Below are 16,207 nucleotides of genomic sequence, written 5' to 3' on the forward strand. Positions count from 1 at the left end.
TACCTTTTTGTTCAGGGGGTACGACACGTAGTCCCTCCGGTGCGACCACCGTTACCCCCATGGGATTTGAACCTGGTGTTGTCGGCGCTTCAAAAACCGCCGCTTGAAAATATCAGGGAGATTCCCCTGTTGACTCTTTCCCAGAAAGTGGTCTTTCTAGTGGCCATCACATCAGTCAGGAGGGTTTCGGAATTGGCAGCCTTGTCCTGCAAGTCGCCTTATCTGGTCACCGTCTTTTCTACCGAAGGTGGTCTCGGCTTTTCATATCAATGAGGACATTGGATTACCATCGTTGTGTCCTAAGCCGAAGCACCCCAAAGAGGTGGCCCTTCATGCTCTCGACGTGGTTCGGGCTCTGAAGGTGTATTTGTCTGTCACGGCTCCCTTTCGGAAGTCAGACTCGCTGTTTGTTTCGGTGGCTGGTCCAAAGAAGGGTATGGCGGTCTCGTCGGCCACCATTTCCAGGATGGCGGTCTCGTCGGCCACCATTTCCAGGTGGATCAGACAGATTGTAGTCCAAGCCTATGCCTTGAAGGGGCAGGTGCCCCCCTTTCCGCTCACGGCCCACTCTACAAGGGCAATCGGAACATCTTGGGCCTTCTGACACCAAGCGTTGGTCGCTCAGGTGTGTAAGGCGGCGACCTGGTCATCTGTCCATACATTTACCAAGTTCTACAAGGTAGACGTCAGTGCATCAGCTGATGCCTGTTTTGGCGGCAAAGTTTTGCAGGTGGCCGTGTAGTTGCAATTTAAATATGCAATCTTTATTTTTTCCTGTTTTTTAAAAAAAAACGCAGTACTGTTATGTTCATGCACTGTTGCATTACTTCAGCAAATGGTTGCGGCCTTGGGGATCTCTCCTGTTGTGGATACCCGGTTATGTGGTGGTGTTGTTTTTTACACACACTGCTGTTTTTTTGTGGGTTTAGTTTTCACTAGTTCCCACTTGCCATGGTGGATTAAGTTTTTATGCTGTTTTTCCCACCCCTCGCTTGGCACTGCTTGGGGACGTCCCATTTTGTTACAGAGAGGAGCTGTGTCGGTCGGTGAATATAAGAGAAAATAGGATTTTTTGTACTCACCGTAAAATCCTTTTCTCTGTAATTCACAGACCAACACAGCACCCACCCCTCCTTTTTCTCTTTATGTTATACTGCTTGTTGATGTACTGAGTTCTGCCTGAGAAGGCTGTGGGGTTGTAGCCTAGGGACCGCTCCATGGGTGGAACTAAAAGCTCTGAAGTGTTGTATTACAACTTGCCTAGTAATCTCCAGTGATAGGGCTGACAACCAATTTTGGAGGAGCTGTGTCGGTCGGTGAATTACAGAGAAAAGGATTTTACGGTGAGTACAAAAAATCCTATTTTTTTGTTTTCTCCTGGTTTTCGGAATTTCCAGATTAGGGTTTGGAGTCCGGAAGCCTCTGCCCCTGTGCACAGGTCTTACCTGATTGCGGCCCTCAGCCTGCTGCTGACTTACTGCCATCATGCCTCTGCCTGCCGCATGAAGGGACCACATCTCTGCCTGCTACCTGCACTATGCAAATAATTAGCTGTAGCAAGAGTTTATGAAAGGCTGGAAAGCGGTACAGTAATGAGTGTCTGCAGGTAACCGTGTACCAGGACCAATATTATGGCTGTGCTGCCTGGACAATTTCTATGGACAAATGCTTTGGCTGTCCTGACAATATCCTTGTGCTGACTATAGACAATATTCCTGGCTGCTTCCTGAATAATTACTATTGCTGTTGCAAAGCATATCCCTCCCTCCTGCCTAGATCAGTGCTCTCATCTGTAGAAACTACTAAAAGCACAGTTAATACTTTTTTTTATTTTTTATTTTTTTACCCTTTCCGCAATAGAATTTATTTTAGATTGTAATTCTTGGTATGTACATGCTATGTGTTAGAAATATGAAGGGCCTTCAAAAATGATAGGTTGCCAACAAATGATATATGTAATTTATGCTCCTAGAATGCCTGATGGTGCTACTTGGATGTTGGGCCTCTGTATGTGGCCAAGCTGTGTAAAAGTCTCACACAGGTGGTATCGTGAGGAGTAGCAGAATGTATTTTGGGGTGTCATTTTTGCTATATATTTGCTATGTGTTGGAAATGATTTTATAAATGGACAACTTTGTGAAAAAAAAAAACAAAAAAAAAACGGGTTTTCATTTTTTTTTTCAGAAGTTTTTGGAAAATGTTTAAAAAAAATGAACTGTTCAAAAGACTCATGCCTCACAGATCAGTCCTCAAAAAATCCACTCGCCTGCTCGCATTTTGCGAGTGGATTTTGAGGACTGCCTGGGGGCAGAGCACTGCCAGCATCCTGGGTTTGTCTGAGCTATGGAAGGGAGAGGAGAGCCGCCATCGCCTGATTAGAGCGTGGGGAACGTAACAGCTTTCATTTCAGTAGCTGTGTGTTCCCCACCGCGCGCCGTCAGATATAGCCCCTCCTCTTTGAACGAGCACTTTGATAGACAGATCACGCATCCCAAGATTGGACAGGTGATCTCTCTATCAAAGTGGATAAGGGGGAGGGGCTGTATATGACTGCGCATGGCGGGGAACACCCAGCTATTGAAATGAAAGCTGTTATGTTCCCCACGCTGTAATAATAGGATTTTTTGTACTCACCGTAAAATCCTTTTCTCTGTAATTCAACAACCGACACAGCTCCTCTCTATGCAAAGTGGTTTGTTAGCCTGCCACTAGGAGAAACTAGGCAAAATTGTAACACAATACACAGAATTGTCAGCTCCGCCCAGGGGGGCGGACCGTGTGCTAACAACCCTCACTGCTGCTACAGCAGCTTCAGTACATCAACAAGCAGTATAACGTAGAGAGAAGGAGGGGTGGGTGCTGTGTCGGTCGGTGAATTGCAGAGAAAAGGATTTTACGGGGAGTACAAAAAATCCTATTTTCTCTTATATTCACCTACCGACACAGCTCCTCTCTGCACAAAGTGGGACGTCCCCAAGCAGTGCCAAAATGAGGGGTGGAAAAAACAGCATAAAAACTTAATCCATCATGGCAGTGGGAACTAGTGAAACTCTTCCCACAAAAACAAAAGTGCATGGAAAAACCACCACCAAAAAACAGGGTACTCTCAACCGGAGTAATTACCCAAACAAAAACCGCATCAAACTGCGGAAGTAATGCAACAGTGCATTACCGAAAGACCAGAAAAAAAGGCTATTTGCATATAGCAAGGTAACTACACGGCCGCCTGCAAGACTTTGCGGCCAAAACAGGCATCAGCCGATGCACCAACATCTACCTTGTAAAACTTGGTAAACGTGTGGACAGACGACCAGGTCGCCGCCTTACACACCTGAGCGACAGACGCTTGCTGTCAGAAGGCCCAAGACGTGCCAATTGCCCTTGTGGAGTGGGCTGTGACCTGAAAGGGGGGCACATGCCCCTTCAAAATGTAGGCTTGTACTACAATCTGTCTGATCCACCTAGAAATGGTGGCCGATGAAACAGCCATGCCTTTCTTTGGACTAGCCACCGAGACAAACAGTGAGTCTGACTTCCGAAAGGGAGCAGTGATAGACAAATACACCCTCAGAGCCCGAACCACATCCAAAGCGCGAAGGGCCACCTCCTTAGGGTGCCTCGGCTTAGGTCACAGAGATGCTAACACAATCTCGTTGATATGAAAGACCGATACAACCTTTGGTAGAAAAGATGGTTGCGGACGCAACACCACCTTATCCTTGTGGATAACCAGATAGAGCGACTTGCAAGACAAGGCTGCCAGTTCCGAAACCCTCCTGGCCGATGTGATGGCCACAAGAAAAACGACTTTCTGAGAAACAGTCAACAGGGGAATCTCCTGGATATTTTCAAACGGCAGTTTCTGAAGCGCCGACAACACCAGGTTCAAACCCCATGGGGGTAACGGTGGACGCACCGGAGGGACTACATGACAAACCCCCTGAACAAAGCTACTCACCAGCGAGCGAGACTCCAGGGGCTGCTGAAAAAGGACAGCCAAAGCCGAAATTTGCCTCTTAATGGTGCTTAAAGCCAACTTTTGGTTTACCCCCTGCTGGAGAAACAGCAGGATCCTGGATATGGAAAAGGAGCGCGGGGGCCAACCCCTCTCCTCACACATGGAGATGTAGGCCTTCCAGGTACGATGGTATATCGTCCGAGAAGAAGATTTCTGTTCCCTCAACATAGTTGGAATCACCGAGTTCGACAGACCCTGGTCCCTCAATACCTGGCTGTCAATAGCCATGTAGTTAAAGCCAGCGAAGGTAAAGCAGGATGGAGAATTGGACCTTGAGATAGGAGGTCCTCTCGCAACGGCAGTTGCCAGGGAGTGTCTGCCACCAGAGGCACCAGGTCTGCGTACCAGGGACGCTGAGGCCAATCTGGGGCAACCATTATTACTGGGATCCCCTTGGCTTCCACTCTGCGAAGCAGACGTGGCAATAGTTTCCGTGGAGGAAAGGCATAGATCAGCTGGTACTGATCCCACGGAGCCACCAGCGTGTCTGATGCGTCTGCCCACAAATCCCTTGTCCTGGACACATTCCCCTGGGTTCAGCATCTGGCGACTCAAATAGTCCGCCTGCCAGTTCTCCACTCCGGGAATGTAAATGGTCGACAGGGCCGGTACGTGTTGCTCTGCCCACCGAAGTATGTGAGTGACCTCCTGAGCCGTGGCTGAGCTTCTTGTCCCCCCTTGGTGATTGACATATGCCACCGCAGTGGCGTTGTCTGACTGGATCCTGATCGGACGTCCTGTTAGTCTCATGGACCATGTGGAGAGGCACAGCCTGATCGCTCTCAATTCGAGCAGATTGATCGTCAACCTTGATTCTTCCGTCGACCAGAGACCCTGAGCTGACTGACCTCCCATCACTCCACCCTAGCCGGTTAGGCTGGCATCCGTCGTAATCACCGTTCATTGTAGAGGTAGGAAAGACTTTCCCGACTGAATTGCCGAGGATCTCAGCCACCATATCAGGGAGTCTCTGACTGACTGGCTCACCTGAATTGAATGATCCAGGGACAACAGAGATTTGTCCCATTTTGACAGAATCTCTTTCTGCAAGACTCTGGTGTGGAACTGAGCTTACGGCCCAGCCTCGAAGGTGGCGACCATGAGTCCCAGGACTCGCATGTAAAAGCGAAGCGACGACTGCTCGCGGTTCCCCAGCAGTTTTACTGCTGACCTGAGAGTCTGCATTTTGTCTGAAGGGAGAAAGACTCTTGCTTCCTTGGAGACCATCAGCAAGCCTAGGTACTCCAGACGCTGGGTCGGTACAATCACCGACTTCTTTAGGTTCAACAGCCACCCAAATTCTTGCAAAGTCTGCACGGTGATCACAATATCCTCCTCTAACTCTGAGGCGGAAGAAGCTCTCAGGAGGAGATTGTCTAGATACCCCACGATCGCAATCCTGCGTTGTCGCAGCAACGCCAAAACTGGAGCCAATACCTTGGTAAAGACTCTGGGGGCTGATGCCAGGCCAAATGGAAGAGCCACAAACTGATATTGGGCTTCTCCAACTGCAAATCGCAGAAACTTTTGATGCCGCAGACAAATGGGAATGGGCAGGTACGCATCCTGGATATCCAAAGACGCCAGGAAGTCTCCTTGATGGAGTGCAGCAACTACCGAGCGAACTGATTCCATTCTGAACCTCTGCACTTTTACAAAGTGATTCAGGGCTTTCGGGTCCAAAATTGGGCGTACCCCTTCCTTCTCGGGAACTACAAATAAATTTGAATAGAACCCCTGGAAGCGTTCCGACTCCGGAACTGGTACCACCACCCCGCGACTCAGCAAGTCCCTCACTGCCTCCAAGAGGCCTCCCGGCAAGCCGGGGCTACGGGAATGCTGGAGGGGAAGAATCTTGTCTGTGACCAAGAGAGGAACTCTATCTTGTAGCCTGAGGAAATCAGATCGCAAACCCATCGGTCGGACAGTCGGGAAGACCACGGGGCTGCAAACTCCCGAAGATGACCCCCCACCCGAGACAGGGGTGGGGGCAAACCTTCATGCGGTAGCACTCTTGGTCGCAGGCTTGCGATGGCAGGGACGCTTTTGACCATCCCTGGCCATCCTGTCAGGCTGGGGGCACTTCGCTGAAGCCCCGGGCGGACAAAGAGGGCCCTCTCCTAGGCCGTGGCTCCTTAGCCTTCCTGGCTTGTGGGAGTAGGGTACTCTTACCCCCAGTGGCATTTTTAATAATGTCATCCAAGGAGGCCCCAAAGAGCCAGTCGCCAAGTAAGGGGAGATCCGTCAGGGCTTTCTTAGGTGCCTGGTCAGCAGACCAGCACTTTAACCAAATCAGGCACCGCAGCACCACAGCTGACACTGAAGCCCTGGATAACAAGGGAAGAGTATCCAGGGACGTGTCACAAACGTACTTCAGGCCATGCACTAGTTTGTCCACCAACTCCACGCAGACAGGAGAAGCCTTCTGCTCCCCCAACTCGCGGTGCAAACGTTTTGCCCACTCAGTCAGTGTCTGTGACACAAGTGCAGATGCCAGTACTGGTCGTATGGCGGACCGCACAACCGTAAACAAGGAACGAGCCACTGCCTCGGCCTTTCTGTCCGTGGGATCCTTGAATGCAGGAGTCCCTTCTACCGGAATTGCGGTTATTTTATTTAACCTGGATGCCACGACTGGAGGAGCCGACCATTTCTTGAGAAGGCTTTCCTCAAAAGGGTAACGCACCACCACTTGAACTTGTCGAAATAAGTTAAATACGGGAACACCTTAGGTGAATGTGCTGGCTTGCGGAACCCAAAAGGGACCGATACATCAGCAGAGGAATCCGCTGGCTCCTGGATCTTCAGGGTATCGCGCACAGCTGTGATAAGTGCTCCAACAAGCGCTTTGTCGTGCCCGGACCCGGACGGGGAATCATCCTCGCTGTCATACTGGTCCTGGTCAGCTTCGTCTGATAGGTCAGAGCAGGGGTCTGCATCAGAGCTCTCCCCAGAGGATGGGGGGGCACGGGCCTTTTCAGCGCACCTTTCCTACCACGCGCCGCCTCCCATTTAGCAACAAATGATTTAAGGACTGCCGTCAGGGTGTCCATGGGCACAGCGCCATCCGCAGGTGACCCGGTTGCAATAGCCTGGATTTCGGGGGAAGAAACACCAGTTTCTGAAGCCATGCTGACCCTACCCTGTCTGCCACCTGAAGGGGGATTTAAAACAGTGAAGGTCCCACCCTCCTCCTGCTGCCGCTGGCTGGGGGGGCTCTTGGCGCCAGACTCACCACCCTGTGGCAATGTGTCGGTTACTAGCCGTGCCTGTAATCCCCAGGAGGTTACCCAAGTGCAGAGTGAAGAGGCTGTGCCAGCCGCAGCAGTAGATATGAGCGCTGAAACTATCTGCAGAGCTGGCTCCAGCATTCAGTGAATGGCCGTGCAGTGTCCTGTATACACAGTACCCACAGGAAACAGTGTGTGATAGCATATGGTAAGCTGCCACTAGAGAGCTGCGGTGGAAAAAGCGCTCGGGCTTCAAAAAAATGGTCGCCAATGCTCTGAATAGGAAAATCCTATAGAAAATGGCCGCTGAAGCTCACAAGGGGAACCTGCTCTGCCCTCAGCCAAAATGGCCGCCGGACAGTGCCATGCGGTGAAGAATAAAACTCACTGCACAGAACGCTGGCCACAGCAAAATACCCCCACAGGCACCTCTTTGGGACCCCCCACACCGGGAGCAGGACCACCGCTAGCCACACAGACCCCCCGCAGGTGAGAGACCCAGCGAACCCCTCACACACACCGCTCAGCAGATACATGCAACCGCCCCCCCAGGGTGGAGGAGGAAAGATAGGGACGTGGGAGAGAAGAGAAGGAGGTGAGGTGGCCCCCAAATCGACCTCCCAGGGAATGCCCAGCTGCTCAACCCCACCGAAGCTGGGAGAGCCGTACTTGCCAGTCCTGAAGAGCTGGGAGACATTCCATTACAGACCCACTCCTACGCAGTTACAGGGTGGCTGCTGGCCCGGTATACTTTGATCCAGACCTCAGTAGCCCGGTCATATGTATACACCGGAGCATTAAAGCTCACTGACCACCTCTGGATCTGAGGCATGTCGTGGCCTGCCGAGCCTTAGCTTCGACCTGCACACGCTCGATGGCCGGACTGGGGGGACTACAAGGATAACTTAACAAGCCTGTCACCCAGCTGGCAGTTGATAGAAGATCACAGGATCAATCCTTGCGCAAAAATATATAAGTCCTGCATTGATAAAATGGCCAGAAGGGCCCGCAGGGTTCCATGATCATTCTCCTTCACTAGACAAAATAAAACTGAAGCTGCTGTAGCAGCGGGGAGGGTTGTTAGCACAGCGTTCGCCCCCCTGGGCAGAGCTGACAATTCTGTGTATTGTGTTACAATTTTGCCTAGTTTCTCCTAGTGGCAGGCTAACAAACCACTTTGTACAGAGAGGAGCTGTGTCGGTCGGTGAATATAAGACAAATCTATTTTTATAACATAATTCTGCATAAAACATTTAAGTGTAATTTCATGAGATCATTTATGAGAGCGTGTTTAGGGTGGGATTAGGGGCGGGGCATGGTAGGGTTGGGCGGCGCAACTGGTGGCGAGTAACCCTTGAGGTCTGGCTAGTAGCTCAAGACTTGAAATTTTGAGCCCTGTCATAGATTATACATTGGGGTGTTTGCTTTCCAAAATCGGGTAGTGTTGTGGGCAATTCCATTGTCCTGGTGCTCCAGGGCCTTCAAAATTTTAATAGGTGGTTGAGAAATGAGATGTGTCATTTATGCTTGTAGAATGCCTGAAGGTGCTACTTCAATGTTGGGCCTTTGTCTGTGGCCACGCTGTGTAAAAGTCTCACATATGTGGTATTGCCATACACAGAAGGAGTAGCAGAATGTATGTTGTGGTGTCATATGCTCTGTGAGAGAAATAACCTGTTAATATGACAATTTTGTAAAAAAAAAAAAAAAATCTTAATTTTGCAAAGAATTGTGGGAAGAAAGTATAACGTAAATAAAACTCCCCATACTACTTACTCAATACCTTGTAATGTCTACTTTCTAAAAAGGGGTCATTTGGGGGGTATTTGTACTTTACTGGCTTGTTATTGTCTCAAGAAATGAGATAGGCCTTCAGTGCATCAGGTGTGATCAATTTTCAGAGATTGGCACCACAGCTTGTAGCCTCTATAACTTTCACAAAGACCAAATAATATTCACTGATTTGCCGGGAGGCCATCAATAGACGTCCTCCCCTTTGCACGCACCCCCTGTAGGGCACGTGTGGCGCACGCTGTGATCACAGAGTCAATGAGACTCAGGTGATCACAGATCGGAGTAAGGGGCTGATCCCAGCCCCTTACCACGTGATCAACTGTCAGCCAATGACAGCTGATCACATGATGTAAACAGAAGGTTGGTGAAACTTTATTTATTGTTTTCTCCTCACGAGAAAAAAAAAATCCGCTCACCAGCTTCTGTACAAAGGACATCAGTCCCTAAGAGGAAGATGCACAGCCATCTCAACTGTGCACACTAGTGCCGCCTGCCAGTGCCCACCAGTGCATAACAATGCTAGCAATCAGTGCCACCTATCAATGCCCACGAGTGCCACCAGTGGTGCCATGTGCTGCCTATCAGTGTCCCCTACCAGTGCCCATCAGTGCCCACCAATGCCAACTTACCAGTGCTGCCTTATTAGTGCCCATCAGTGCAGCCTCATCAGCGTACATCAATGAAGGAGGAAAAATTACCAGTTTGCAAAATTTAATAACAAATTTGGGTGCAACGGATCAAAAAACTCATGGATCGGATCGTTCCTCGGATCAGAGTCACGGATCAGATCATTTTTCGGATCAGCAAATAATAATTTAATTTGCAAAAACCTGTGAAAATTCCACCACCATATAGTCCCCACTGTAATATCCACAATCTCCCCCACTGTAATATTGGCTGGGTACGACTGAGTATGGCTGAGTACTGCAGAGTATTGCAGAGTATGGCTGGGTATGGCAGAGTATGGCTGGGTATGGCTAGGTATGGCAGAGTATTGGCAGGCAGAGTATTGGCAGGCAGGGTATGGCAGAGTATTGGCAGGCAGGGTATGGCAGAGTATTAGCAGGCAGGGTATGGCAGAGTATTGGCAGGCAGGGTATGGCTGAGTATTGGCAGGCAGGGTATTGCTGGGTACTGCAGGGTATGGAGGGATGGCTGCTTCCATCCGATCTCTCCCCTCCACTGTACAGATTAGTACAGAGAGGGCAGAGAGGAACCGGCGTCATGACATGATGCCGGTTTTTTTACAAGTGATCGCTCCGTCGGAGTGATCACAGTGTAAACAGCCTGGGTGTAGAAAGATGGCCGCCGCTTCGGAGCTAGGCCAAAGCCGCGGCCTATCCTAAGGCTGAGACCGCGGAGCATGTGCCGATCCGAGCAGGGTGACCTGTTCGGATCATGGATCGGTGATGATCCATTGCACCCCTAATAACAAAATATAAAACGGTTTTGTATTTTTTTTTTTTAAAGTCTGCCTTTTTAAATTTTTTTAACAAAAAATAAAAAAAAACAGATGTGATCAAATACCACCCAAAGAAAGCTCTATCTGTGGGGAAAAAATTATAAAAATTAAATTTGAGTCAGTGTTGTATTGTTGTTTGACCACGCAATTGTCGTTCAAAAAGTGACAGCGCTAAAAGCTGAAAATTGGTCTGGGCAGGAGGGGGGTTTAAGTTCCCAGTAAGCAAGTGGTTAATGCATAGAATGCATTAAGGTGAAAAACCTTCTGACTTTACAACTACATTAAGTTGAATTTGTAATTCGGAAAAGGTACTTTTTTTTGAGTGTAATTACAGCCAAAAAATTATAATTTTTAAAGTTTTTGGGATAGCATAGGGAAGGATTAACACCGCTGTAATGTTTGTTTTGCTGTCTGTGCTCCTGTTCAGAAGATTTCACCTCACTTCCTGTCTCTGTGACAATTGGATTTTGAAAATTTTGGGTTGTCGAAACAAGGAATGGTGATTAAGGATGATCTCGGGCGTGTTCACAACCCGCACTGCACAGCGCTAATCACAGGCAGTGAGATATTTTTCGATCTCTGCAGCCATGGATCAGGAAATGTCTCATTGCCTGCGATTAGCACTGTGCAGTGCCGACTTCCTGGCGGGCTTTGCAAGTGCGGGTTGCAAACTCGCCTGAGCTCATCTTTTTTGGTAATGACGCTTCAGTGGAGATGCCTTTTTCCCATGATAGCTCTTAAAGGAGTGAAATTCCCTTCCTAGGGGGAGATTTCCTCAGAAGCCATTCACTCTTGTTGCTGTCAATCAAATCCAATGACATGGCGCCCGGAGGGGGGGGGTTGGCGTAGCCGAGTCCTGCATTCTGTGTGAATGAGCACAGATACGGGACTTGGGAGCATGTCCGCACAGGTGACCACCAAGGAGAGCGCTTCTCCAACGTGGACACTCAATGCGAGGAGGAGCCACCAGCGCTGCTGAGGGACCCCAGAACAGAAGGACCTCTGTGAAAAAACGAACTGCACAGTGGAGGTAAGTATGACATGTGTTTTTTTTTTTGTTTTTTTTTAAACAAGGGTTTACAACCCCTTTAATTGACTCCTGTCTAAATTGACCCTAGTTTGTTGTATGTAGTAAGTTGTATGAATTTGAGTTAGTTGTACAATATATATAGCGCTGCGTAAACTGATGGCGCTATATAAATTACCTGTAATAAATAAATAAACTGGCTGGGAAATTGCTGAAGAACTACCATTACAATTGGCTGGATTTACTAAAACTGGAGCACTCATAATCTGGTGCAGCTGTGCATGGTAGCCAATCAGCTTCTAACTTAAAGAGGAGCTGCACCTAAAAAAAAAATATTAAAAGCCAGCAGCTACTAATATTGCAGCTGCTGACTTTTAATAATATCACACTTACCTGTCCCAGGTTCCAGCGATGTCGCGGCAGATGACGAGCGATCGCTCGTCTCGCTGCAGCCACCGCCGCCATCCTCTGTCAGGGAATCGGGAAGTGAAGCATGAGGGCTTCACTGCCCGGTTCCCTACTGCGCATGCGCGAGTCGCGCTGCGCTTCTCTTATGGTCCCCCGCTGTGTCTCTGGGAACTGTGTGTTTCCCAGAACACAACGGGGGGGGGGGGGCGGAGCAATGCGGGGGTCTGCTGCGGTCTGGCAGGAAGTGGGTGCAGTTACCTGGATTATTCAGGTAACTGCACCCCCCTCCCCCCTGAAAGGTGCCGATTGTGGCACCGGAGGGGGGGAGGGATAATACTAGCAGAACTTCCCCTTAGGCTTTTTCATATAGAAGCTGATTGGTCACTATGCAGAGCTGCACCAGATTTTGGACTCCAGTTTTAGTAAATCAACCCCAGCATGTTCTCAGAACATCAGAGTCCGCTGTTGTATCAGAAGATGTTAATGATGTTTTCTTTTCCTTGTTCTAGATACTGAAGAAAGATGAGGAAGAAGAAGAAGGAGAGCCGTTAGTGTATTCTACAATATAACCTCTTGTCTCCAGACACCTTTTATCTTTTCATGTGTTGTTCAGCTGTGATCATAGCTGTAGCAGTTTATCCTTGACCAGTGTAGAGAAGATGTCCCAACCTTCTCGTGACTGCTAAACCATAATATATACTACAGCCCTAACCCCCTTAACGTTAGCTAGGATTAAAGAGACCACACTTGGAATGGAGTATAAATGGCCATAGCAGCCTTTTTATTAACAAAATATAAATTATAACTTTCTTTGAAACATAAAGAACAAACCCCAACTATCAGTCGCTCAACCTGGTGGTCTTTGACAGCACCCCCCAAAATTAGACTATGTTCCATTTCTACACCACGGGCCTTTTACTGTGATGGGCCTCCAGCCATAACACACCAGCTCGGAGACAAACCACAGTGCAACTATTACCATATTCCAGCCAAACCATGTTAACTGGAATACACCAGAGGGGCACATACCACCGATGAGTCCCCCACACTTCCATCTCGTTGCTTTTCTTGCCACCATCAAAGACTACCCATCATGAAAAATAGGTACTCCTGCGCTAAAAGGGAATGTGAATAAAGTGTATAGGTGCTGCATACACCGTAGGGGTCAAACTGTACCCAAACAAGAAAAGATTAAAGCAGTGGGTGGTGTTGCGCTCCTAAAGTTAATGTTTGAAATCAATGTATATAATTGCCATACATCAAAGTGAGAATAAAATCCCCATAGAACAGGCAATACCAAGTTAAATCTCTCACAATAAAGTGCTACTGTCCAAGATCAATGTGCAAATAGAAACAAACGTAATAAGCAATGTGCAAATAAAGGCAAACATAATCAGCAATGTTACTGAGTGCAATAAGTAAATGTGCAAATATGCAAAGTATAAATGCTATTGAGTGCAATAAATAAATGTGCAAATAAGCAGAAAATAAATGTGCAATTATGCAAAGTATAAAGTAAATAAATCGCCGTAAATGACATGAACATAAAAAGTCCAAAGTGAGATGTTGGACACTCTTCAGGATCCAGTGTGCAAAAAAATGTGCAAATGTGAGGGTGTTTTACAGGAACACTGAGTGGTGATGCAGTAATATCCAGTGTCACTGTGACTTTAAGTGCAGAGTGTTTCTTCAGTGTCACTGACACCCGTGAATGTGCTAAATTATTACCTTACTGTAAGGTAAACAGCATGTAGAGGAGAGAGGGGGGTGAATCCCTTCGGATTGGTATATTCCTGCGTGTTCATAATGGGTATGGAGCAGAGCCAGAGGGGATGATTTCCATTACTTCCAATGAATAGGTATCAGGGATCGCTCAGATGCTCAGTATACCAGGGTAAAAAGAGGGCATAAAGAGCCTGAGGGGAGGGGACTGAAGCCTGTACTCGGTGCAGTCGGTCCAGTAGGCAATAGTGAGTGCGCCCTGTATTCTGACCCTGAAGAGTGTCCAAAGTCTCACTTTGGACATTTTTTATGTTCATGTCATTTACGGCGATTTACTTTATACTTTGCATATTTGCACATTTATTTTCTGCTTATTTGCACATTTATGAAGGTTGTCAGAGAAAACAGCTGTTCTCTGACCACCTTACCATCCTAGTCCACCATTCCTGCCATACCTTAGCATAGGCCGCCCACGTGGCTTCACTCACCGACCTCCTTATCCATCCAGCGATGACTCCAAGGCGATCGCCCAGAGCCATGGGGGACACGGAACCACCTGTTGATAGGCCGCTGGTGGCAGCTCTGAAAACCTGTCCCACTGAAAGCGAGACAAGGCGTCAGTCAAAGTGTTGTCGACCGCCGGGTGGTGTACCGCATACATAAAAATACTCAACTGTAGGCAACGCAGCACCAGGTGGCGTAGCATCTGTTCTACATGCTGTGATGACGCTGAAATGCGGTTAATGACTTGCACCACTCCCATGTTGTCACAATTCAATCGCACCTTCAAATTTCTGAATGACTCATGCCAGATTTCCATAGCCAGCACCACTGGAAAAAGCTCCAGGAGCACCAGATTCTGGAGGAGGCCCGCCTCTAACCATGATCTCAGCCAAGGCCCTGCGCTCCAATGCCCCTGGTAGAATGCCCCATACCCCGTCGACCCGGCTGCATCCAAAAAACAGCTCTAAATCAATCCACACCGATTGTAATTGTCCAAGAATGCAGGCCACACCCTCAAGTTCTCCCGATGTTCCCTAGTGACGCGAAAAAAATGGGTGGGGGACCGAACCCCGGCTGTAGCTGCCAACAGCCAGTGGCAAAATTCCCTGCCCATAGGAATAATGCGACAGGCAAAATTCAACTTACCAAGCAAAGATTGTAGCTTCTGAAGCTGAATCTTGAGCTGAATCTTAAGCGCCATCAGCTTCTCCTCCGGTAAACGACACTCCATGGGGTCTGAGTCGATAACTATGCCCAGGAAGCTGAGAGCGGTAGTCGGGCCCTCTGCCCTAACCTCAGCCAAAGGAATACCGAACCTACCCGCCATGTGCTGCAATGTGGATTAAAGAACTGTACACACAATAGATGCAGGTGGCCCCACACACAGGAAGTCATCCAAGTAATGAATGACGGAATTAAGCCCCGAAACGTCACAAACCACCCATTCAACAAAGAAGCTGAACGTCTCGAACAATACGCAGGAAACGGAGCAGCCCATAGGCAGGCAACGATTTACATAAAATTCCTCTTGCCAGCAGCACCCCAACGGCCAGAAGCTGTCCGGATAGACCAGGAGCAAGCAAAATGCCCATTCAATATCGGATTTTGCCATCAGTGCCTGTAAGGGAAGTTTGGCTAACAGACGTGCACCTGCACACAAACACGGGCACAACCAGTGTGTATCGGCGTATACATGGGCGCGCACAGACGCACGCGCCAACATGTGTGCACAGATGTGTGCCAATGCACACACAGATGCGCGCCAATGCTCGCACACAGATGCACACCAATGCGCGCACACAGACGCGCGCACATGCACACATCTGGGCGCCAAGTAGTGTATTTAAACAGAACGCTGACACATGAGCCTTGTTGAGTGGTCTTTCAGCTAGTACCTGTTACCTGTATCTGATCTGTCCCAGCGTTCTTGTGTTTGAACTGGCTTGTACTTGAACCTTCCTGTTGACTTCTGCCTGCCTTCCTGTGACCCTGTCTTGTGTTTGACCTTGTTCCTGCTTCATGCTCCTGTACTACGCTGCCCGACTGTGTACCGAACCCGTCCTGTATCCTGTCTTTGAGTCCGTCTCACGTTCCGGTACCTGCTCTGCTCAGCTCGTGATGACCTCCTGGCTTATGTTTGGACCACGACTCTGCCTGCTGATCCAGCAACACGGAGTTCCAGTCCTGGGTGCCCATCCGGTGATCTGCAGCTATCGGGTCCCTGCCAAGACCCATCCTGAGCCATCTGCTACATCGGCCCTCGTGCCACTCTGTCTTTCACTCCCTGTCATCTCTACCACGGTTGCTAGACTGTTTTAGCTTCCTCACATGTCATATCACCACCAGAACCCTGAGTTCCTGCACCAGAGTGATTCTCAGGCAATCGGCACAAGTTTTGTGCGTTCAAGAACTCTTGTGAACTTTATTTTGCCTTGCAGCCAAGATCTTTCGCACTTGAAATCACTAAGGTGGGATTTGTTATTTCTCTATTCTTTAGAGAGACTCAATCCTGGGCCCACCAACTCCTTGAGCAAAATAGCTCA

The 16,207-nt window shown here is 48.7% G+C and overlaps 1 protein-coding gene across 3 annotated transcripts in view; it reads left to right on the forward strand.

Moving 5' to 3' along the window:
- BRME1 (break repair meiotic recombinase recruitment factor 1) overlaps window positions 1–16,207 on the forward strand; it is a 72,282-nt gene that overhangs the window by 14,919 nt on the left and 41,156 nt on the right. For 2 of the 3 annotated variants that reach the window (XM_077470451.1, XM_077470453.1), the window contains exon 2: window positions 12,449–12,486. In XM_077470451.1, the coding sequence (XP_077326577.1) occupies window positions 12,462–12,486 (25 nt within the window). In that variant the 5' untranslated portion in view covers window positions 12,449–12,461. Of the gene's footprint in view, window positions 1–12,448; window positions 12,487–12,509; window positions 13,044–16,207 lie in introns of those variants that run through there. The other variant, XM_077470452.1, reaches the window with a different exon arrangement.

Source organism: Lithobates pipiens, unplaced genomic scaffold (assembly GCF_037356315.1).
Source record: "Lithobates pipiens isolate NorthernLeopardFrog02 unplaced genomic scaffold, aLitPip1_a1.2 Scaffold_8, whole genome shotgun sequence".
Taxonomy (NCBI): domain Eukaryota; kingdom Metazoa; phylum Chordata; class Amphibia; order Anura; family Ranidae; genus Lithobates; species Lithobates pipiens.